This window comes from Balaenoptera borealis (assembly GCF_965194805.1).
Source record: "Balaenoptera borealis genome assembly, chromosome: 6".
Taxonomy (NCBI): domain Eukaryota; kingdom Metazoa; phylum Chordata; class Mammalia; order Artiodactyla; family Balaenopteridae; genus Balaenoptera; species Balaenoptera borealis.
Genome location: NC_138863.1, coordinates 112,598,290 through 112,623,598, shown reverse-complemented (window position 1 = coordinate 112,623,598; position 25,309 = coordinate 112,598,290). Strand labels below are relative to the sequence as shown.

The 25,309-nt window shown below is 41.1% G+C and overlaps 2 protein-coding genes across 15 annotated transcripts in view; one reads left to right on the top strand and one right to left on the bottom strand.

Moving 5' to 3' along the window:
* LOC309631461 (uncharacterized protein) overlaps positions 1-25,309 on the bottom strand; it is a 133,608-nt gene that overhangs the window by 71,466 nt on the left and 36,833 nt on the right. The gene's annotated exons all lie outside the window — the stretch shown is intronic.
* Positions 1-25,309, top strand: part of ACMSD (aminocarboxymuconate semialdehyde decarboxylase) — a 91,509-nt gene that overhangs the window by 30,170 nt on the left and 36,030 nt on the right. For 2 of the 5 annotated variants that reach the window (XM_082397926.1, XM_082397924.1), the window contains exons 4-8: positions 885-934; positions 2,298-2,534; positions 7,671-7,764; positions 10,207-10,302; positions 11,425-11,597. In XM_082397926.1, coding sequence (XP_082254052.1) covers positions 885-934; positions 2,298-2,534; positions 7,671-7,764; positions 10,207-10,302; positions 11,425-11,597 — 650 coding nt within the window. Of the gene's footprint in view, positions 1-884; positions 935-2,297; positions 2,535-7,670; positions 7,765-10,206; positions 10,303-11,016; positions 11,042-11,424; positions 11,598-25,309 lie in introns of all 5 variants that reach the window. The other 3 variants (XM_082397927.1, XM_082397925.1, XM_082397928.1) reach the window with 3 other exon arrangements.

The following is a 25,309-nucleotide window of genomic DNA, read 5'->3' as shown; positions in this document are numbered from 1 at the left end:
AGCCCCCAGGAGAGACGGAGCCTTATAGACCATGTTCCAAGTTTGGATTTTACTCTGAATGTGATGAAAAGTGCTTGGAAGTTTTGAGCAAGGGAGTGACTTGATCTAAGTTTTAACCCTTACCCTGGCTTCCAAGTGTAGAACAAACTGTAAGAGGACAAGAGTGGTAGTCGGAGACCAGCTCAGAAGCTTCTGCAGTGGTCCACGTAGGAGATACTGGTGGCTTGGACCAGGCAGTGGCAGGGGATGGGGAGAGGTGAGCACATGAAAGGAACTGGAGTAGAGCTAACAGGACTCGCTGTTGGGTTGGACGTGGGCATGAGGGAGAGAGGAGCCATCATTGCTCTGGCAGCATCTCTCCTGATAACCCAGCTCCAGGAGTGTGAAGATAAGAGATTCTAGGCATCTTGGATGCTGGATTCTGGAACCACACTCAGGGTCTCATTCAGGGCATTCCAGACAGTGGGACTCTACCCATGCTCACTTAGGAGATGAATTAAAGGGGCGTGGAAGGTGCCTGAGAAATACACTCTGTCACGCATGACCTAAGATGAAAAGCCTTTAAAAAACTGATTGGGAAATGTCTTGCTTAAATAAAACTTCACAGGAAGGAGGGTTGGAAAAAACCTTTGAAAAACTGTTTTTTAGTTCTTCTTGAATGATCTCACTCTGTCCAGCCTTTACCCCTCTCCTTAGAACTGACGCTGAGGGATGAGGGAAGCCTGGGACAGAGACCCTGTGAGAAGGGAGGCAGGGAGGAGCAGCGAGGGAGGGGAGAGAGGAAGGAAGGTGGGACGGAGACTTGCTGGGCTCCTCGGCCCTGGGAAATGTAGGAGTGCCCGGGCCATTCTTCTCATTAGCTTTGCCTTTGTGTCTGTGTCTAGGAGTGACCGTGCAAGCCCTTTCCACGGTTCCCGTCATGTTTAGCTACTGGGTGAGTGTGCAACCTCAATCCATCTCCTTGGTGGGCGAAGGCTCACTCACGTCCAGCTCCCTAGCAAGTAGACAGATGCCTCAAGTCTCGAACATTGCCCACCCAACTCCCCACCCCTTTAGAGATCAGCAGGGCCCCTCAGTTTCTCACACCGCACCGTCCCCTCCCAGGCCTGTCTTCCTAGTCATGTCCTTGCTCTAGACCTGCATGGTCCAGTATGGTAGCCAATGGCTGCAGGTTGCTATGTGACTCGAATTGCATTTCCACTGGACAGCACAGTTCTAGACCCAACCTTAATCTCCATCAGAATTGACCTGTCTGCTGACTCATTCCTGCCGTGCCTGGCTCAGTAATTGACAAGCCAGCTTATTCAAAAGTGATAATGATTTTGAGGCGGTGGAAGTGATGATAATGGCCTAATATGTTGCCTCTCCCATGGAAATATACAATTCAAAACAGGATTCCTAGAGTTGGATGCCTTTCCCCAAGTGATTAAGTCTTGAGTGCTAAAAGTTTCAGGCATGATGGCAAGCCTGTGGAAGCACATTTTTGTACATAGTTGGGGGTGCACTAAGTACCCTCTCAACCAAATAAACATTCACACGTGTTGTTGTGATTTAATGAGCAACGGAAATACCACCTGCTCACACTTACTTCCTCCACCTGTGCTCATAATTCTAGTATTAGTGATTCAATCCTTATCTGTTCCTATCATGAGATTCACTACTTAAAATAAAAATCCCCTAAGACCTCGAGATACCTGAATTTACCAGACTGGGTGCTATTCTGACTGGGCAACTGGGATTGCAGGCGAATGCCAAATTCTTAGCAGTGGGGTGGGATGATGTTGAAAGACAGCAGTGGCGGAGAGGTTCCTCTTGAGTGTCACTGCCAACAGGAAGGACAGGGAGAAGGACAGACAGGGACAGGAGAGGTCCATAAGCAGCCCGGCATCCTCCGAGGAGGCGTGACAAGGAGGTGTCCTGAAATCCGGCACTCACCAGGCCCAGCTCCTGGGGTTGGGAGGGGGGATGCCTAGGTGTGCAGCCCTGCAGACTCCTGTCTGCAGTTGGTGGGGTGGCCCACCCTCATTCCACGTCTAGTGTAGGATTCCAGGCCCTTCTGATTACAGCCTCAGTTTTTCCAATTAATCAGCAATATGCTAGCAGTTTTCTTTGCCTTGGCAATGACTGGCTTCTGGGTCTCCTGTGGCCAAGGCCTAACTCAGGCTGTGCTTCAGCTTTCTGAGGGGTAAAGCCACTGAGAGTGACAAATGACTGAGCCCCGAGGAGGTGTCGATCAGAGTAAATATCTAAAGAAGTAAGTTTTGAACCATGTGCTTTCCCTTACCTGTCTCCACCAGGCCAAACCTCAGGACACTTTAGAGCTGTGCCAGCTTCTAAACAATGACCTAGCTGCCACCGTTGCGAGCCACCCGAGGAGGTTTGTGGGTCTGGGGACATTGCCCATGCAGGCCCCTGAGCTGGCGGTCAAGGAGTTGGAGCGCTGTGTGAAGGAGCTGGGCTTTCCGGGGGTTCAGATTGGCTCCCACATCAACGAGTGGGACCTGAACGCCCAGGAACTCTTCCCAGTGTACGCGGTGAGTATGTGGCGCTCACTCTTGGAGCGTGGCCGGGAGCTGTGCTGGGTGTCCCTGGGTGGGAGAGATGCCTGATGACATGCTAGATGTAGGGGGAAATGTGGAAAGAGCTCCCCCAAATAAGCACGCCATCCTACTAGAAGAGGGACAAGTGGAAATGCTTCCCAGGCCAGCCCTAAGTTAACTCAGTGAAATCTCTCTTCTTTCTAGCCCCCTTGCTCTCCTTTTAAAGTTTCATTTGGAATAAAATAGATAACCAACAAGGACCTACTGTATAGCACAGGGAACTCTGTTCAATATTCTGTAATAACCTAAATGGGAAAAGAATTTGAAAAAGAATAGATACATGTATATGCTCAACTGAATCACTTTGCCGTACACCTGAAACTAACACAACACTGTTAATCAACTGCGCTCCAATATAAACTAAAAATTAAAAAAACTTTTTAAAATAAAGAGGTTATGTAAACTGGAAAAAAAAAGTTTCATTTGGAAGCCAAAATACTACCCTCATCACAGCCACTGTGCAAAAGAATCAGGTTAATGACATACCCCAAAGTATTTGTTTTTGCTTTGGAAAAAAATTCTTATCATTTTTCAAAATTATGAAGTAATTTGGAAGAACCTGTGGAAAATACAAAAAAGTTTAAAGAGGAAAACAGCTATATATAAAATAAATAAGCATCAAGGATTTACTGTATAGCACAGGGAATTATACCCAATATCTTGTAATAAGCTATAATGGAATATAATCTGCAAAAAACAAACAAACCAAATCACTATGCTGTACACCTGAAACTAACACAATATTGTAAATGAACTATAATTTTTTTTTTTTTAAAGCTTGGATTTCTTTTTTTAAATTTATTTATTTATTTATTTTTGGCTATGTTGGGTCTTCGTTTCTGTGTGAGGGCTTTCTCTAGTTGCGGCAAGTGGGGGCCACTCTTCATCACGGTGCACGCGCCTCTCATTATCGCGGCCTCTCTTGTTGTGGAGCGCAGGCTCAGTAGTTGTGGCACACGGGCCTAGTTGCTCTGCGGCATGTGGGATCTTCCCAGACCAGGGCTCGAACCCATGTCCCCTGCATTGGCAGGCCGATTCTCAACCCCTGCGCCACCAGGGAAGCCCTGAACTATAAATAAATAAATAGGAAAACAAAAAGAACCCATAATTCTGCCACCCAAAGATGAGTAAACACTGTTAATAGTACATTTCATTTATATTTTTATTTGCATACATCTGTATATTTTATATTTTAATGAAATTGGAATTACACTATACATGTGATTTTTTTATAATGTTTTTATTTATTTATTTTTATTTTATGTATTTTTTAAATTTTTGGCTGCATTGGGTCTTTGATGCTGTGTGCGGGCTTTTCTCTAGTTGCAGCGAGCAGGGGCTACTCCTCATTGCGGTGCGCGGGCTTCTCATTGTGGTGGCTTCCCTTGTTGCGAAGCACGGGCTCTAGGCATGCAGGCTTCAGTAGTTGTGGCACATGGGCTCAGCAGTTGTGGCTCGTGGGCTCTAGAGCGCAGGCTCAGTAGTTGTGGCGCACGGGCTTAGTTGCTCTGCGGCATGTGGGATCTTCCGGAACCAGGGCTCGAACCTGTGTCCCCTGCATTGGCAGGCAGATTCTTAACCACTGTGCCACCAGGGAAGCCCCTATACATGTGATTTTGTATCCTAATTGAGAATTTCCAACCTAAGTGAAAATTCTCTCAATGCATGATTTTAAAATAACTGCATAATATTCCAATATATGGATATGTTTTATTTAACCAACCCACAATTAAGATACTTTTTAAGGCATATATTTTTTAAATGTAGTATAATAAAAATATGCAACAAAAATAATACATTCAAAATGTTAACATTTGATGAAACTAGATGGTAAATATATGGGTGTTCATTTTAGTTGTTTATAACTTTCTATATTTGAAATATTGCATAATGAGATAGATTTTCAAAAACACAGTGCCATCCATTTCTGAAATATCCAACAGAAGTGTCCATAGTCCCATGGTCCTCTCTACCTTCTGTTCTTTCTGTACATAAATCTGCTTTCCTTAATTCCAGGATTCAAGATGCATAATTCTTTACTCAATTGCATTTTTTAAAAATTTCTTACTTCCCTCCTAGAATTATAATGGTATCATTTTCTGTTATTTTCATTGTAAATGCAAAATCTTCAATAATGAATTAAGTAGATGTTGGTAGACTTATCAGGCAATATAATCACTGATCATTTATTCATTTAATATTTATTGAGCTCTGACTACATGCAGAATGCATTCCATGTTTGTATCTGTGGACACTGTCCACCAGTTGGGGGACTGCCTGTTAAATTGCCTCCTAATGACCTGAAAGATTTAATGTTCCTCTAAATATCAAACTCCCAGAAGATTATTGGCTGCAGTGGCTGAACTGATCCAGTGAATGTTTTCTAGAAACTTTAATGAGCTCTGAAAGAGGATTTATTTACTTGTGCATCCAAATTGTTTCAGCACAGTCTGAGCAAGCCTTCAGCTGTAGGTCATTTTAGTATTCATTGGAATCGGCTTTATGAATTACTAAGGGGCTCAGAAAGCAACAGCAGCAGGACCATTGGGGTCCAAATGGATATTTTCATTTATGTGACCAGCTCAATCAATCATTCTAACCAGGCTGTTTTGGGGGCTGCCAGTCTCTGTGGGGATTCAAAAGAGCATCCTGGCCCCATCTGACGTGTGATGTCCTGGGGTTGATAGCACATTTGTTTGCTTAGCAAGACTTGCCAGCCTTACCACTATCTAACTTGCGTCAGTAACGTGCTGAAACAAATGAGAGGAGTTTCTGTGAGCCAAGTTGGCTTCGTCATCTCCAGGGCAGCCTGAGCTCCAGGGCACCCAACTGTCCCCCTTATCTCCTAGACCTCCCTTCTTAGTGGGCAAACCCAACAGCACACGCTCAGGTCAGTTTTCAGGTACAAAAATGATTTTGTGGTGAGTATGAAGCAAACAGAGTGGTAGTGGCAGACTGCCTATCATTTCTCAGCCAGAAGACCTGAGTAGGTTACTTAGCCTCTATCTGCCTTAGTTTCCTTCTCTTTAAAATGGGAGTAATAAAAGTACTCATCTCATAAAGGATTAAACTAGTTAACAATTGTGAAATTGCTATATATATTAAAAATATATATTAAATATATAAAATTAGATATTATATATAATATGTAAATATATAATAATACACGTTATATAAAATGGGAGTAATGAAAGTGCTCATCTCATAAAGGATTAAACTAGTTAACAATTGTGAAATTGCTATGTATAAAATAAATATAATATACAAAAATATATGAGTGGGGCTTCCCTGGTGGCGCAGTGGTTGAGAATCTGCCTGCCAATGCAGGGGACACAGGTTCGAGCCCTGGTCTGGGAAGATCCCACATGCTGTGGAGCAACTGGGCCCGTGAGCCACAACTACTGAGCCTGCGCGTCTGGAGCCTGTGCTCCGCAACAAGAGAGGCCGCGATGGTGAGAGGCCCGCGCACCGCGATGAAGAGTGGCCCCCGCTTGCCACAACTGGAGAAAGCCCTCGCACAGAAACGAAGACCCAACACAGCCAAAAATAAATTAATTAATTAATTAATTAAAAAGAAGTTATTGATTAAAAAAAATATATATGAGTATATATAATATATATAAAATATATAGTAGTATATTATATACAGGATATATATTATATATAAAATATATAGGATATATATTATATATAAAATATACATACATACATAGATATATATAAACAGCTTTGGCACATGGTAAGTGCTCAGTAAATTTAAACTATCATGATTTTGAGGGTATAAGTGACTTCTTTTTATATTCTCTACAATGTCTCACATGCAGAAGATGATCAGAAATATTTGTTAATTTGAATTGAATAGAAATGAACCATCACACGTACACAGAATAAAGTTTTATCCTTATGAGGAGAGAAATCCCACCAAGATACCAAGATCACATGCCTTTGTCAAGCCCAAACCATCCCAAGAAGTTGATACTCTTTCCAGCCTGCATCCATTATTAGAAACCAATCAGCTCCTCTCCCTTCAAAAGATTTCCATCTCTTCCACTCCCCAGAACCTGTTGAATTAGAAGGGCTTTCTTCAATCTGCCCGTTGCCTGCCACTTCCAGAATCCCCTATTGTCCCGGGATTATTTCTCCATTTTGAAAAGGCTTATGTACGCAAGTCACATTGCATCAGCCTGGTTGGCCCAAATGTTTATACGTAGAGGTAGGATGAGTCACCCCAGAACCCCAATATATTTGGAAAAGAAATGCTCCATGGAAAATCTGTTTTGAACCTTGACAAGCAACTAATATTAAAAGCCTATTGTGAGGACTTTTTCTAATTAAACATTGTGTCAAATAAAGGTCATTCCCTGCAGATGGTATTTCTATTTCCCAGAAGGTCCTGGAGCAGGTTTGCTCATGACATTCTTTTCAGTACCTGCCTGGCTGAGGCACTGAGAGCTCTTTCCTTTCTAAAGTCATCTCATTCACAGCGGACTCTTCAGGGGCTCAGCTGTGGCCCTGAGGCTTTGTGAGTGCCTGTAGATCCCAGAAATTCCCACCCAGTGTCAGGCTCGGAGTGGCCAGATGGCGTAGGTCAGGCCAGTCATGAGCTCCTGGCTCCCAACCCATCACTTCCTCACTTTCCACATCGTCGGGTTTCCAAGAGAGGGAGAGGAGGGAACACTCCACCCCTGACTCCAACACTACAATCTGAGCAGTCCTTCCGAAAGAGGGGACCAACAGGAACCAGCAGGGGAAATTTCCTCACACTTGAGGTGTGAGATCAGTCCTTGAGTGTTTCGCTCTCAGCCAAAGTGTTTCAAGGGTAGATGTTTCATCAACCTCAGTGGTAAATCCACCAACACCTTTGTTAATTCTAAGTGTTCTTTTTAGTTGCCAAGCAGGAGCAGAGTTTATCAATATTCTTTTATATAGATCAGAAAAAACTTCAAAAATATTTTAGTTTATTTATTCAGATCAATATAGACCCAGAGAAAAGCAATACCCTAAAATAGTGCCCTATAATTTGCTGGCTCATCCAAATAACCCCCTCACTCTCCCATTGCTTCTTTGAAGGAGGCTGAAAAGCTGAACTGTTCCCTATTTGTGCACCCCTGGGACATGCAGATGGATGGACGGATGGCCAAATACTGGTTCCCTTGGCTCATAGGTTTGTGTCAGCTTGGGATCTGGAAAGAGAGTCAAGCCCTTAGTTTTTTCCAATTATCTATGGGACCCTATTATGTCAAAGAGAGAAGGTATGAATAACTAACAGGATTGTGAGTTATTGAGCTCTTACTCAGATAGTGCTATATGTATTACCTCATTTAATTTTTTTAATTGAAGTATAGTTGATTTACAGTGTTTCAGGTATACAGCAAAGTGATTCAGTTAGATTACCTCATTTAATTTTAATCTTATCCACACAAAACTTTACGAGGTTGACATTATAATAGCCATTTTTTTTTTTTTTTGGCTGGGCCACATGGCTTGCAGGATATCTTAGCTCCCCAACCAGGGATCAAACCCATGCCCCCTGCAGTGGAAACTCGGAGTCCTAACCACTGGCCCGCCAGGGAATTCCCTGTAATAGCCATTTTATAGATGGAGAAACTGAGTCTCGAAGTGGTTAAATTGTGCAGGTCACATAGTTAAAAAGTGAAAATGGAATTTACATAGATCTGTCTGACTCAAAAGCCACCTCACTACACAGACTCCCAAAAAGGCTCTGAAAAAAAGTAGCCATGCCTATCTAATAGATTTTTAGAAGCCAATGATAGCAACAGCCCTTACAAATGAGAACCCTGGAGTTACAAGTAGAAAGGTCAGCTTCTAACACCCAAGGATCTGAGACCCTAGATTGCAGATGACCAGGCTTTCAAGTCCCCTGTTACCTGCTCTTTGCCACCTGCACTGTTCACCCATGGTTCCACCTGAGGGTAAGGGAAGAGCAAAGAGGAGAGACCTTTACTGGGCCTACCAAGCTCTGGATAGGAGCTGGTCCGGATTCTCCTTCTGCTCTGACATTTCATGCCCTTGTTATTGCTTTTGGAGATGAATGTGTTTAGTAAGGCAGCTTCCTACCCATCCCCCACCAAATTCTTGAGCAACAATTAGTCGGAAGAGATAAACTAAGTAGCCCCGGTGCTCTCTAGCTTCTAAGAAAATCTCATCCTAATTCACACAACACTTCGACAAGTTCCACAAACTTATTTGCGTTGCAACTTCCCACATGAACAACAAAGGAGAGCATTTACATAGAGGATCATTTCATCCCTCATTATGCAACACATATATATTGATCTTTTCTAGCACGCCGGGCACTGAAGATGTACCAGACATGGACAAAACCTCTGCCCCCCTGAAGCCTGAGTTGACAAGTACACAGATCATAAACAAACAGGCTAATTTCAGAATTTTATTCTGGATGCAAAGGCGGTCTTTAGGAGATTGGAGAGTTCCCAGCAGGGGAGGGCCATGACCCAATCTACATTATAAATATTCCACTTTGGCTCCTATACGGACAGTGATTGTGGGGCTATTGTCCAGGTAGTTAACGGAAAGCAGAATCACAGGACCAAAAGGAAGTGAGGCTGTCCATGCCCCTGCCTGCAGGAAACTCTCCCCACAAACCACTCCCAGATGCATGTGAATCCAGCATGCTTCCAGAATTCTCAAGAGGCCAAGGATCCAGGGAGCCAGGGGCATCTCTGTCCATGGAACAGTGACAGGCCTAAGGCGGGATGAACAACCAGTAAAGCCCCACTAGGCAGCCAGAGGATCAGGCTTCCCCAGAAGGCCCAGGGCTCAGTCACGGAGCCCCCAGAGATTTCTTAATCACAGTCTGAAAAGCAGTCATCTGGGAATACAGCCCAGATTGACTCCATGGAGGTGAAGGCATCAGGCATGGACCAGCTGCCTCTTCTAGAAGCACAAAGTAGTTGAAATAATTCATTTTAATCCAGCTATTTTCAACCTCAGCTCCAAGAAGCAGTAAAGATTTGGCAGGAATATTAATATTAGTTAATATTTATTGAGCACTCACTGAGTGGCAAGAACTAACCATTATTAACCCCAGTTTACAGATGAGGAAATTAAAGCAGGGAGGCAAATCATATTTGTTGAGCCCCTCCAATGTGAAGTTCTGGCCAAGAACTTTCCCAACATCATCATTTGCAAGGTCCCACAACAGCCTTCCAAGATGGGCAACACTGTCCCCATTTCACAGGTGAAGAAGCCCAGACTCGGGGGCATTAAATTACTTGTCAAAGGCCAAGAAGCAAAAAACTGGAGGAGAAAGGGTTCAGCCTAGACTCACTGTACTCTGCTTGCCCCACTGCACACAAAATGGAAGCTGGGAGAATCAGGACAAAAGACAGGTCCTCTGGCTCCTTGACTGTTCTAGCCATTAGATGACTCTACTTGCAAGTAGCAGATAGGAAGTGTCACATGGTTTCTGCTTGCCAAAGTAATGGCCTGCATACAACCAAGCCATGCTAGGGCACAGGGACCCCACGCTTCTCAGCAAGGTCCCATTCCCCTGCCATTAACATCACTGAACTTCTTGCTCGTGATGACAAGCGCTATACGTCATGACTGTTTTGTCTTCCAGGAATGCCCGCAGAGACCACCACAGCCATTTGCTCCATGATCATGGGTGGAGCGTTCGAGAAGTTTCCTAAACTGAAAGTATGTTTTGCACATGGAGGTAAGACCCTATCTGCATTAGTCAGCTTGGGCTGCCGTAACAGAATATGACCACAGACTGGGCAGCTTAAATAAGAGAATTGTATTTTCTCACAGTTATGGAGCTCCCAGATCAAGATGCCAGCACGGCTGGTTTTTGGTGAGGTCTCTCTTCCTGGATTACAGAAGGCCGCCTTCTTACTGTGTCCTCACACGGCCTTTTCTTTGTGTGTTCACAGGAAGAGAGAGAGAGAGTTCCTGTGTCTCTTCCTCTTCTTATGAGGACACCAGTCCTGTCAGATGAGGGTCCCACCTTATGACCTCATTTAACCTTCATTATCTCCTTAAAGGCCTTAACTACAAATACAGTCACATTGGGGATCAGGGACACAATTTTGGAGGGACACAATTTAGTCCTGATAGTTGTTCTAGTTATAAAGTATATGACGGTTCAAGGACCAAATTCCATTTCTGCAGACAAGTTTAGTTTGGTTGGCACAGTTTACTTGATTTTGTTTTGTTTTTCATTTAAATCTCTCGTCAGACCACAAGCTACCACAAGCTCTCCAGTTTGCTATAGTCCCTACCATTCACTATTGTTTACAAACAGGCCTGTATCATTCATTTCCATTTCCCGCTTGGTCCCTGTAGGTAAGTGAGTTTGTGACTCTTGAATACACACACACAATATCAAACTACACACACTGTTCTCTAATCCGCTTTTCCTTCTCAACAGCACGTGGAGACATCTTTCCATGTCAGTGAGTACAGAGCTTCATCATTTTTGATGGTTGTATACATGACAATGCATTTTATGGATATGCCGTCATTATTTAGATATTCCCCGACTGAAAGGCTCCCTCTGTATTTTTCTATTATAACCACGCTACATTTGAAAACCGTGACCACACATCTTTATACACTTGTCTTCTCTCTTTAGGATAAATTCCTTAAATCTGAATTTCTAGATGAGTTAACTTTATTCTTTTTTCTGGGTCATCTCTCACATTTGGAACCCAGTAGATCCTTTGTAAATACAGTTAACTAACTGGGCTACAGTAACTTCTCTTTGCATACAACATGAGGGTTGAAAAGAATCCTTTTCAATTAACACTAGTCCCTCAGGAATGGGCTTTACTTGCAGGTGGTTCCTTCCCCTTCACAGTAGGAAGAATCTCTCATGGATTCAGCATGCGTCCAGATCTGTGTGCCCAGGACAATCCAACCAACCCAAAGAAATACCTTGGCTCCTTTTACACGGACTCCTTGGTTCATGATCCTCTGGCCCTCAAGCTACTAACAGATGTCATAGGAAAGGTAAGCCAGGGCGCCATTTGGATGAGTTACGGGGAGCAGAGTGCAGGATCCCCAACCAGTTGCTCGGTCTCTCTTTGAGAAAAGGCATTAGAAGGAAAAAGAGGGACACTGAGGTTCGGGATTAGGTTTGCTTGCACAGGGTACCCTATCCAGAACCTCCTTCAACACAGACCATGTATCAGCAGGGAGCCATTATGGATGTACGCCAAGGAAATCCCAGATAACTCACACGGCTGGGTAGTTCCCCAGATAAATTCCTCTTCCTTACGGTCGCCTCTGTAGTGACCGTAAGGAAGTGACACATCATGATGAGGTAAGCAGGAAAGAGCCACCAGCTCTGAGGTCAAATTCACCTGGGTTAAAATCCTGGCTCTACTTCTTACTGATTAGATCAAGTGTGACTCTAACTGTCCTCATCCACTAAATGAAGAAAACTGGAACATTAAAGGCGGGGGGTGGATGGCACCGGCCAGGGAGGCAGGGGAAGATGATGAAGGGTCTTAGGTACCACCTGAAATGTTTTTCTGGAATAACATGGCCTTTGTTTTGAAAACCATTCTCTCATTTGGCCCAAAAGACCAGCACGGTAGTGCTTTAAAGCTCACAAGAAAAGGTCTTTCCTCTTCTGTGGTCTGCTAGCAGCTCTCCTGTTGGTGGCATCTCCACTTTTAAGTATTCTTTGGAAATGCTAATGGAGCAAGTTTAGACAATGTTTAGAGCAAAGGTCAGTCTGAATTAGTAGTCTGAAATATTTAGTATTTCAATTCTGTTTGATTGCTTACAGATAGCAATAGAAGGTTTCCAAATTTACCCAAAGAAAAAACTCTTTGGGGTTTCTAAAAGAATATGGACATATGTGTTTAAAGATTGGCAATATGGTACTTGGATGGAGAGTAGATGCTAAGGCATTTAAAATCTTGTTTAGCAGAGAAAGTGGTCCATTATTTGAAAGCTGCAAGTTAGTCTTCTATCTCCAGAATGAAGACTTCATCTCACTTTAAGGCTGACTGTTTCTCTGGCTTGAGAAACTCACTAGAATGTAAATGTTGAACACTCTGGTTTGGGAATAAGTTATGTGGCTGAGCTGTGTTTCTGAGCCTTCTGGCTTTTGTGTTGTCCCTGCTGAAATGGGTGCTTAGCAGCTGGTTGTGACTGTTGATTATTATTGGATTGGACAGAGGGGCTATGGGCAGGTGTGTAAGTAGGAAACTACAGAAAGGAGAAGCCGAAAGAGTCTGTAAACTCTGGATTTTGAGCAATGGAGGAGGGGGAGTGGGAAAGCGGTGTGGAAGTGGGGAAAGGGTCAGTCTAACTACCTCCCATCAAGCCTAGTACCCCTGGTGTTCCTGGCAATGGCAACATCAGGAAAAAACACCCTTGGCAAATATAACATCTATCTTATGAGGAATACCATCAGCAGTGAGGGATACCATCAGCACCTTCAAACAGCATTCAGGGCAACACACATCGGCCAGGGGGTCACAGCAGAAGAGGAAAAACATGGCAAATGCCTTGTGGTAACCAGTGGATAGACTAGTTAGTAAGTATATCCCATTTGTGGACCCCCAGAAAAATTCAGAGGGCACTTTGCAAAGTTGCAATGTTGCAAAGGTGCTGAGATCTTGCATTCAAACTGTGAAGACTTGAGCCCCTATGCCTTGGGCATCAAAAGCAAAAGTGACTTCATTTTATGTGACCTCACAGGCTGGTGAATCTAGGACATAGAAGCAGTATACATTAATAATTTAGGATTCTCTTTAAAATATTAATGCTTCCTCCTTCAAGTTATATTCACATTAGCAAAATCTTTCAAAAACAATCCCCAAATCAGAATGGCTAAGAAAAGTCCTAACATGACAGCTAGTCTAGAGAGCAACTGTCCATATTTGAGCAAAAGGACAGAAGGCTGTGGAAGGAGGTCTCCAGGACAAATAAAGTGGAACGGATGGATTATTTGATGTGTTTGAATTTGAAACAATGATTGCCAGGCATTCAATGGATCTGTTAATACATTAGTAACAAACAAGCTATACATATATAGAAAATTAAGCAAAATAAAGGAAAGGAAATAATTAACTCCAAGAAAACAAACATCCATATAAAGACAGATAATCATTGCACATTACCTGACTCGGCAGTGGACAATATTTATATTTATGGTGTAAATATTAAGCACTGGCTTAACTGAAAATTGTAATTCTACTGGGAAATTGGAGAAGTTGGGATAAGAAAGAAATTCTCCATGATCATAATGCGAAGTCAGTAAATACTCTCTAAAGTTGGGATAAGAAAGAAATTCCCCATGATCATAATTGGGATAAGTTGGGATAAGAAAGAAATTCTCCATGATCATAATGCGAAGTCAGTAAATACTCTCTAAAGCTAATAAATCGAGAAACAATAGTATAATCTTAGTATCTGAAACTATGAGGGTGATTATCAGGAGATTCATGTTAAAAGGTAAAAGTGGCTGTCTTGGGATACAAAAATGGACAGGACTGTTTTTGATAAGAAAGATATTAGTAATATTGGATTGTTTAACTATGTATAGGTATTATTTTGATAAATCAAAATTTTAAATAATACCTTCAGAATAAATAGATGTATGTCATACATACACCAAAACCATATATTGTGCACCTACTATTTCTAAAATTCCCTCTAAACAGAAGACGTGAATTACATAATCTCTTAGTTTCCTCCCATCTCTAAAATTCTCTGCTTTTAATCTATGTCTACTCATTTTTAAAGACAGAGTGCAAAGAATGCTAGTTATGTGTTATCAGTCTATCACTGTGAAAAATATGAAAAAACTTATTGCCTCCCTATATTAACATGACCATAGACAATTCACTTTATATATTTAGGTGGGTAGATTTTGAGATGTCCGTTTTCCTCCCATTATGATTATATCACAATTTTGGCTAGATCCATTGTCAATCTATTGCTGTGTAACTAACTGCCCCAACTCAGTGGATTAAACCAACAATAAACACTTACTATCTCATATGGTCTCTGTGTCAGGAATTTAGGAACAGCTTAGCCATTTCAGGATTTCTCACAAGGTTGCAGCAAGTTGTCCGTCAGAGCTGCAGTCACCTGAAGGCTTGACCAGAGCTGAAGGATTTATTTCCAAGGTGACTTTTATATATTACTGGCACACTGGTGCTGGGTTTTGGCAGGAAGCCTCAGTTCCTCCTCATCTGGGTCCCTCTACTCTCCGAAGAGCTGCTTGAGTGTCTTCACAACATGGCAGCTGGCTTTCCTAAAGAATGAGTGATCTGAGAGAGAGACGGAGGTGGCGGAGGAAAAGAGAGCAAGAGAGAGATGGAGTGTGCACCAGGCAGAAGCTATCCTTTTATGACCGACCCTCAAAAGCCACGTCGCATCACTTCTGCCGCATTTTATTCATCAGAAGCAAGTCACTAAATCTGGCCCACATTCAAGGGGAATGGAATTCGGCTCCACCTTTTTCTTTTCTTTTTTTTTTTTTGGCTGTGTTGGGTCTTCGTTGCTGCGTGTGGGTGTTCTCTAGTTGCAGATAGCAGGGCTACTCTTCGTTGCGGTGTGCAGGCTTCTCATTGCGGTGGCTTCTCTTGTTGCGGAGCACGGGCTCTAGGCACACGGGCTTCAGTAGTTGTGGCACGTGGGCTCAGCAGTTGTGGCTCGCGGGCTTCAGTAGTTGTGGCGCACGGGCTCAGCAGTGTGACTCATGGGCTCTAGAGTGCAGGCTCAGTAGTTGTGGCATATGGGCTCAGTAGTTGTGGCACGTGGGCTCTAGAGCGCAAGCTCAGTAGTTGTGGCACATGGGCTCTAGAGCGCAGGCTCAGTAGTTGTGGCGCGTGGGCTCAGTAGTTGTGGCACATGGGTTCAGTAGTTGTGGCTTGCGGATTTAGTTGCTCTGTGGCATGTGGGATCTTCCCGCACCGGGGCTGGAACCCGTGTCCCCCGTGTTGGCAGGTGGATGCTTATCCACTGCACCCCCAGGGTAGCCCAGCTCCACCTGTTGAAGACATGTTTGTAAACCACCGCACCCCACACTCTGGCCACCTAAATGCAAAGTACCCTCAGTCCTCCCACAACCACCCCAAAGTATCATTCATTTACAGCATCAGCTTAAAGTCCAGGATCTCACCACTTAAAGTAACTCGGGGATGACACTCCTCATGCACAGTTTCTCTCGACCTGAAGCTCTGTGAACCACAGAGACAAGTCCTTTACCCAGCACACACTCACGCAACACTATAAAATGGTGAGACATGCAAAGGATAGTTGCTATAGACCCTCCATTCCAAAAGGGGAAAATCAGGAGGTTTAGAGGAGTTACTAGTCACTAGCAAATCTGAAATCCATTGGGCACATGTTAGCAGTTGCTTGATTAGAACTCAGAACACAAGAATGATTCTCCACAGCTCTTGGTTCTACCCTCTGAGTCATCCCTCCTTTTCCATGAAAGGGAGCCCGTATTTGCAGCTGAGTAGTTTCTCCAGACTGCTTCATGCCCCTACAACTTTTGAGGCCCGAAAGCTTCTTTTCATTTTGTTCTATCCATTCCTTTCAATCCTGCTGGTGTTTCTGCTAATACAATTCTCTTAAAAACTTTGCAGATCATAACAGCACTGGTGACTACGAATGTGGTGTTAGCGTACAGAACATTGTCAATGATTAAACGGTAACAAAGTTTAAGAAAAAACATGCAAAAAATCTTTGCAGGTCTTTCGTGAATCTTATTAGGTTTCAAACCATTAGGCAAAAGCCTTACCCACAGATCTCTGAGAAAAGCCCTTTTCTGCAAAGGCTGCTGAGGAACAACACTCTTAAGCTACCTAGAAGCCCTTATTGTTTGACAGTGGTTCTTTGAGGCACTGCCTTAAATCTCTTGAGGTCATAACACAGATATTATAGTCATATCTTGGCTTCATTTTTAGACTATGTTTTTCTGATTGTGCCCTGGATTTAATCTTTGCCAGAAAGCCATCTCTAATTTTAGCATCATTTGCCACTGGAGGGGCTGGGAATTTTCAAACCCAACAATTCCTGGCTCCTTTATATTTAATAGTCCTTCCTTTAAGGCACTCCCCTTGCATTTTACTATAAGCAGCAAGAAACGGCCATGCAGCATTTCTAACACTTTGTCTGGAAATTTCCTTAGCTCTATCCCCCAGTTTATTAAATATATTTTCTAGTTTGCATATTACTGTAGGTGACCATGTTGCTAATTTTTTTTTTTTTTTTTGCCACAGCATAGCAAGGATCTCCTTTCCTCTAGTTTCCAATAACATTTTCCTCATTCTCCTTAAAGTCCTTACTGGTAACCTTCTCACAGGTTATCAAGCTTCTAATAACAGTCTTTACAAGGATCTTCAGTCTTCCACTACCTCAAGGTCCTTCCAACTTCCTCCCACTAATCAGTTCCAAAGCCACTCCCACATTTTTAAGTTTTCATTATGGCAACACCCTACTTCCAGGTACCAAAATCTGTATTAGTTATCTATTGCTACATATTACATTAACCTAAAACTTAGGGTAGCTTTAAAACAACAATGAACATTTATTATCTCATTCATTTCCTCTGAGTCAGGAATCCAGGAACCCCATGGCTGGGCAATTCGGGTTCAGGGTTTCTTATGAGGTTCAATGACATGACTGCAGCCCAACAATATCTATCTATCTATCTATCTATCTATCTTTCTTTTTTTCATTCTTTCACCCTTTACTTTTTTTTTGCACACTACTTTACACTAACTTAACCCCAAACTCTACACCAATTTTATAACTCTCCTCTCAGTACACTTAAACACATTAGGTACAGTAGTCTATTAATTCCTTCTTCTTGAAAAAATATATTCAGGAGTCTCTGACTTGCTCTAATATGGACTGGGTTGCTATTTAGACCTGCTGCACAGATGCTGCACATCTTAGTGCATCTTGAATCTCCCCTTTGCATTCCTTACATTCTCTCTCTCTCTCTCATTGGGTTCCCCGCTTCCTGAGCCCTATGATTTTCCAATTTCTTGCTTTATTCCTTCATCTTGGTAGGGAACATCTTCCAATAACTTTCTAAGAAAGACAGTATGGGAGATGAAATTTTTGAAACCTTGGTTATTTCAGTATGTCTTTATTCTTCCCTTACAGTGAGTTAATTGTTTGGCTAGGTATATAATTCTAGCTTGGCAACTGTTTTCCTGAGTAATTTTAAAGACATTTTTCCATTGTATTATGGCTTCCAGAGTTGCTGTTGAGTAATGTAACTCCAGTCTAATCCTTGAAACTTCATATAAAACCTACTTCTTTCCCCTTCACTCCCAATCTCAAACACTCTAAGATTTTCTTTTTGTCCTAAAATTTCTCAGTGATGTTACTCAGTATGGGACTGTTTTCATCCATTATGCTAGACATTTGGTGAGCCCTTTTATTCTGTAAAATTTTCTTAATTTATTTCTTTAATGACTTCCTTCCCTCTGTTTTCTCTTTCTGGAGTTCCTAAAGTTGAACCTTATTTTTTTTCTGTCTTATGCCTCCCCTTTTTGAGCTTTTGTTTTACTTTCTGGGATATTTCCTCAACTTTATTAATAAACCCTTTTATTTAATTGGCTTTTTAATTTGTTTAATTTGCAAGAGCGTGTTGTTACTGTTCTTGTTCTGTAAACTTTTTAAAAACATCCTGTTCTTGTTGATTGAGTTCAATATCTTTTATCTCTCTAAAAATATTAGTAATTTTGGGAAATGTACTTCTCCCCACAAGCCTTCCTCCAATTGGCTTTTTGTCCCTTTTTTTTTTAAGTCTCAGTCTTTCATATTAAATGCTTTCCTCAAATGTCTATAATCCTTGGCTGTCTGCTTATATTTAAGAGCAGTCACTAAAAAGATGATTGGAAGTCTCTGCATGTGGATGGGGCCTGTCAAGTGTGGTCTTCTCTACAGAGTAATCCAACTGAGCCATGTTCTTTTGAAACTCCAGAAATTTGGTCTTTCCTTTTTGATTTATCACTTTCCCAGAGAAGCTCTTTCAATCTCTTACCTGAATGGTAAAGGCCTGGTTGCCAGTATTCTGGGAACTGAGTAGGGAATAAAGGCTGGGATGCCCAATTTTTTTTTAATTTTTAAAAATAATTTTTAAATTAAATTTTTTTTTTTTTTTTTTTTTTTTTTTTTTTACTTTTTGGCCACACTGTGTGGCATGTGGGATCTTAGTTCCCCGACCAGGGGTTGAACCCATGCCCTCTGCAATGGAAGCATGGAGTCCCAACCACTGGACCACCAGGGAAGTCCCTGGGATGCTCAATTTTTAATAAATAAACTTTCATTAACCTTTTGCTTTCAGAACATTCCACGCTCTCAACTGTGCCTGATATCTCCCAGATCAGAGACTCTCTGACCCTTTCACCCACTTTTGAGACTAAATGACCAGTCTTTTGCCAGGATGAAGGGAAAGCAGACACTGGACTTAGTCAGGGAGGTGATCTAGGGTCTCACTGCTTCTGAAACAGGCTTACAATGAATCCTCCTGTTGTTAGTTCCATCTTTGTCTCTACTTCCAGAGGTACCTGGTGCTATCAATTATACATATTTGGGGGCTTGGTGATATAAGCCAGGTTACTTTTTGGCTTATCTCATACTAGCTAAGAATTTCTTTCTTGGTCTTCTAAAGTGAGTTACTATTATCCAACTGCTTTCCAGTTTCTGAAGTTTTCTTCTTAGTTCTTCTATCCTGCTCTCTTTGTCCTTGTGGCTATATGCTCTTCAAAACCCACTTGACCGTCTTTTTAATGGGGTTTCAAATTGTGATTCTCAGACCAATACCGGTCCACAAAGAGTTTGTTACCAGCCCATGATGAGAGAAGGAACTTGTGCCAGAATGCAAACTGAGTCACTAAAGACACCATTTAGTTTAACTGACTTTTGTTTTTAATAGCAAGACTTTTTCAGTAAAGGAAGCAGTGCATTGATTTACATTCTGGGATAAGCTCCTTAGGTCATCATGGACAACTGAAAGACCAGTTTGCGTGCATGTATTAATACTGGTCTTGAGCTTTCCTCCTTTTTGCTAACAAAATTTATCTTACCTATATTGCATCCACCTATGGCCCAGCTTCCAGCTCCCTAAAGTCATTTTCATGGTTATAGGCAATTAGAGGTCAGCAGAAACTACAGCAGTAAAAGGGGTCTGGCTACATTTTCAGAAGTTAAAGAATATTCTAGTCCTCTCTCTGGCTTGGGTTGAAGGTGGAAGGAAGAGAGATGATATGCACATCTTAGAGTCTTAAGATTTTTTTTTCTACTTTTTTTTTTTTTGCCACCCCTCATGGCCTGTGGGATCCCCGCTCCCCGACCAGGGATTGAACCCGTGCCCTGGGCAGTGAAAGTGTGGCAACCTAACCACTGGACCACCCTTTTTCTACTTCTAAAAGTTAATCTATTAATTCAACTAGAACATCTAAAATCACATAACTTAGTTTATAAATATTACTTTTCCACATTTACATTTCATGAAACAATTTTGTTCAAATATGCATCTTTGACATAGTGTCTTGTCATTATTAGAAACACCATTTGAGGCATTAAAATTGTTTTTAATAGCATATAAGCACTGCAGTAAATAAACTCTTTTATTGAGAGTGTCTGTTTCCTAAGTTTCTAAATATCCAAGCTTCATCTACAACCAAGTATCATTAGAATTTTCTTCTAGAAATGGAGGAACTACAGGACTATCCCTATGTTATTCACACATAGCATTCTATTCCAAATTGAATTCACTACTGCTGTTAGTCTTTTGTTTGTAGTTTGTACTTTTTAGTTGTTTCTGTTAGTTTGTTGATTTGTTTCTGCATGCCTGAGAAATGTGGTAAAAAATGATAATACAATTAAGAGTAGAAATAAAAATAGAAATGAAGATAAAGTGGAAAAAAGAAGTCCTAGAAATCCCATTCTTGTGAAGCAAACAGTAAATGATGCTTAAGAGTTTAATGCTATACAACATAGTCATAGCTGTGAGAGATATGAGTAAATTATTTGATCTCTCTAAACTTGTTTCCTTATCAATAAAATACAGATAATAATAGTATCTAACTCTTGGGGTTGTAGACAGCGTTAAATAAGATAACCACATAATGTATACAACACAATTCCAGTCCCACAGTAAGTGCTCAATAAAAGCATTTGACAAAGGTACATACAGACTTTCAAGAATGAAACTACAGTGAGAACAACTGTGACAGCATCAATCAATTTGCAAGATTTTTCATTCATCTTGAAATGTTAGAACCTCAGAATTATACAATCACTGCAAAATTGAGATAAAGGGAAAAAATTCTACTAAATTAAAGTTCACAACAAACAAAATGTGCCTCCTTCTGAAGCAATGATGTAAAATAAGGCTTGGATCTTCTATGGCAATTTAATCAAAAGTGAAGAGGGAACAAGACAGAAAGAGGGAAGAGTCTAGAAAGCCAAGCACATGCCGAGAGCAGGACACATGCTCAGAAAAGACATGACAGGAACCTAAGCTTTAATCTCTCTCTGATCTTTAGGCTCAGTATCAGCAGGGTGTGAATGCTAGGGTGGAGTTGTAAATGGCCTGGCCAAGCGTTGAAGGAAGGCCCAACACAGAGCCAATCTGCGAAGACCGAGAGGTTTTTTCCCTTGTCTTTTTTTGGTTCTCTTTTTGCTCTAGGCATTTAAGGACATCTTATCAAAACATGAGCTAACCACAAGCTTAGGGAACAGACTGCAGAGAGCATATACAACAAAGAATAAGTCTTTAAAAATAGTTTGGAAAAGTCACTAAATAAGCAAATACAAAGCACACTAAAGGAACAAGAACAAACCCAGAGAAGGAAGAATCTTACCAAAGTTACCACATTATACTATTCAAAATGTCTAGTTTTCAACAAAAAAATTGAGGCATGCAAAGAAAAAAGAAAGTACAGCTCATTCCCATGAAAAAAAGAAATTAACAGAAACTGTCACTGGAAAAACATTGGACTTACTAGATGATGACTTTAAATCAACAGCCTTAAATATGATCAAAGAAATAAAGAAAATCATAGACTAAGAACTAAAGGGAACCAGGAGAACAATGACTGAACCAAAAGAGACTATCAATAAACATATAGAAATTATAATATGAAACCAAATAAAAATTCTAGACCTGAAAAGTACAATAACTTTAATGAAAAATTCACTAGAGGGTTATATACCTGATAAGGAACTTATATCCAAATGTATAAAGTACTCTTACAATTCACTAATAAAAAGGTATATAACCCAATTCAATTGGGGAAAGGATCTGAATAAACATATCTCCAAGGAAGATATATAATATATATATATATATATATATATATATATATATATATATATATATATATATATATATATATATGAATAGCTAACAAGCACTTGTAAAGATGTTCAGCATCACTGGTCATTAGGAAAAGGCAAATCAAAACCACAATGAGATACCAATTCATCCTTACCAAGATGACTATAATTTTTTTTAAAAAGTGGAAAATGTTGACAAGAATGTGAAGATATTGGAACTCCTGTACATTGCTGGTTGGAATATAAAATGGTGCAGCTGCTGTGGAAAACAGTTTGGCAAATCTATAAAAAGTTAACCATAGAATTAGCACGTCCCAACAATGCCACTCCTGTGTCTATACCCCAAAGAATTGAAAACAGGTTTTCAAGCAAATGCTTATACACAAATGTTCATAACAGCATTATTTGCAATAGCCAAAAGGTAGAAACAACCCAAATGTCCATCAACAGATGGATGAATAAACAAAATGTTGTATATCCATACAATGGAATATTATATTCAGCCATAAAAAGAAATGATATACTGATACACACTATAACATGAATGGACCTTGAAAACATGCTAAGTGAGAGAAGTCAGACATAAAGGTCACGTATTGTATGATTCCATTTACATGAAAAATCTAGCATAGATAAACCCACAGAAACACGAAGCAGAATAGTGGTTGCCAGGGGGTGGGTGGGAATGGAGAGTGACTTCTTAATGTGCATAAGGTCTCCTTTGAGAGTGTGAAAATGTCTTAGAACAAGATAGAGGTGATGGTTGCACAACTCTGTGAATGTACTAAATGTCACCACAGTATACACTTTACAATGGTTAATTTTTATGTTATGTGAATTTCACCTCAATTTTTTTAAAAAATGAAGAGGCCTTTCTCTGCAAGATAGACTTTCAACCACCCAAACCAAAATATCTATTCATATGTTCTTTTATTTTTAAAAGAGAAACCAGAAACACCTGTTCCACAAAATAGAAAGTATTTTATCTTAGAGTAAAATAAATTGTTCACTTTTAGAAGTAACAATGTTATTTTGGGACATTTTATGCCCCAATTTTTACAGTGGGCATACATGTGGTCTTGTCTTGGGCATTTGATCTGTGGGTTAGAAAATGAACCTAAACTAGAGACCGGTCAGGCCCAAAAGCCAAAGTTTTTTCTCCATTCCTTTTCCAGGCCGTCTACCTCTTTAACATTCAGGACTGCTCTATTCAGGGATTCTAAAGGGTTAACATGATCTGGAAGCAATGAAAAGGTCTTTTAACACCAAAGATTTGATTATGTCTAGGGCTAGTGGGGGCAGTGGAGTATACCCTGTGAATTTTAAGTATTTCCACCCTGACTTGAAATTCTAATGTATTTTAACACTTCTGTCTGTAAGTATTCTGGTTAGGTGATGTTTTGTGTGCTGCAGTCCTCAATAGAGTGGAACCCTTTTTGATGCCTGTAAGATTCCTGAGAACAAGAATATAACTTACTACCTTCTCACGAAGTTGTGGGATGTGAGAGAGAGTTCAAGTCCTGGCTCTACTGCTTGTTAGCTGGGTGACCTTTAATATCAAGTCACTTACCCTCTCAGCCTCAGTTTCCTCAACTGTAAAATGGAAATGATAACCAGACAAAGTTGATGGGAGAGGCTAATATAACATGATTCCAAAGGACCATACAAGTGTTAGTGCTTTATGCACAGTAGGTGTTAAGTTAATATTTGTAACTTATGTAATGATCTTGTGGGTATAAGGCTAATCTTACCCTGCATTGATTGAATTAAATCAGGCTCCTTAGCGAGGAAATTATGTCTCAGGGAACAAACTGAATCCTTGACATGCTAGAATTTTTGTAATAAACTATGTTATAATAGAGGTGTGTTGCATTTACTGCAAAATGCTACTAATGAAATATGCTAAATGAGAAGATAGTTAATCGTTCCTTTTCCAGAAGACAAATGAATTCTCTTCCACTATTTGAGTTTCTTCAGTAAGCCACATCTTTCAGTGCTTGCAGCATTCCCTGAAAATGTGAAAAAGTTAATGCATCCCAGCAGATGAGCAGTTTATTTCTTTTCCCTGGCAGGAATATTAATTACTATTATTATCAGCTCAGTAAGTCTTTGACTTCATAGCGAGTGTGTGCAGCTGGCTTTGGGAAGGAAAATGCACTGGGGCAGTGTTGGTGTGGAGCAATCAATCAGGATTATCCACTGCTTTCCTGCCTAATAAAGGAAACCAGTGGCTGTTGAAAAGGTATAATTTTAGGACCCCAGAAGAGGCAGCCACACTACCTAAAATGCCTACCGTTAGAATTATTCCTTTGGGTTTAATAGAGTCTTTAGAAAGGTCCTACTAAAATGTAGATGTTGTCAAATATTACAGTAGCACAGATGTCCTTAAAACTTGGTTCATGATTATGGTCAATCCCAAGGGAACAGAATCCTGGATCACAGACAAGAAGGAAGAAGAAGGAAGAAAGTTCTAGCTTTTGGGAGGCCAGGAACAGGTATGTTACTTGGGAGCCTGAGATGTCACAAGAGTCTTGGGTATACCAGGGAGCTTGGATCAGTGGGAAATGAGGCAACAGTCATCCAAGGCCATATGCTATGCTTCCTTAACCAGGACTCTGCATCCATTTAAATCACTAAATCACTAATTTAAATCACTAATCATTAAATTTAAATCAATTTGCAGTTATAACAGGTGGTAGAAATAGCAATACAAAAAGTATTTTTAGGGCTTCCCTGGTGGCGCAGTGGTTAGGAATCCACCTGCCAATGCAGGGGACACGGGTTTGAGCCCTGGTCCGGGAAAATCCCACATGCCACGGAGCAGCTAAGCCCATGCGCCGCAACGACTGGGCCTGCGCTCTAGAGCCCACGAGCCACAACTACTGAGCCCGTGTGCCACAACTACTGAAGCCCGCGTGCCTAGAGCCTGTGCTCTGCAACAAGAGAAGCCACCGCAATGAGAAGCCTGCGCACCGCAACAAAGAGTAGCCCCCACTCGCCACAACTAGAGAAAGCCCGCGCGCAGCAACAAAGACCCAACGCATCCAAAACTAAGTAAATAAAAATAAATTAAAAAAAATTTTTTTTAACTCAAGAAATATTGATTAAGCATCTATCAAGTAGGGACTGGTATCAAGTGACGGAGTATGTGACCTTCATCCTATAGGACCGTTTGCCTCTTAAGGAATCTTTTCTCCCCACCCTTTCCCTGCTACTATCCCTTCTCTGAACAAGAAATGCAGTTAACAAGAACTTCACTTCCAGTTTTTTTATGCCTACTTCCCTCTCCCTTAAGAAATCACTAGCAAGTTAGAAATGGTCAAAAGTTTATCAGAAGGTATCAATAAAAGGTATATAGATAGATAACAGGTATGAAAAATTTCCAAACC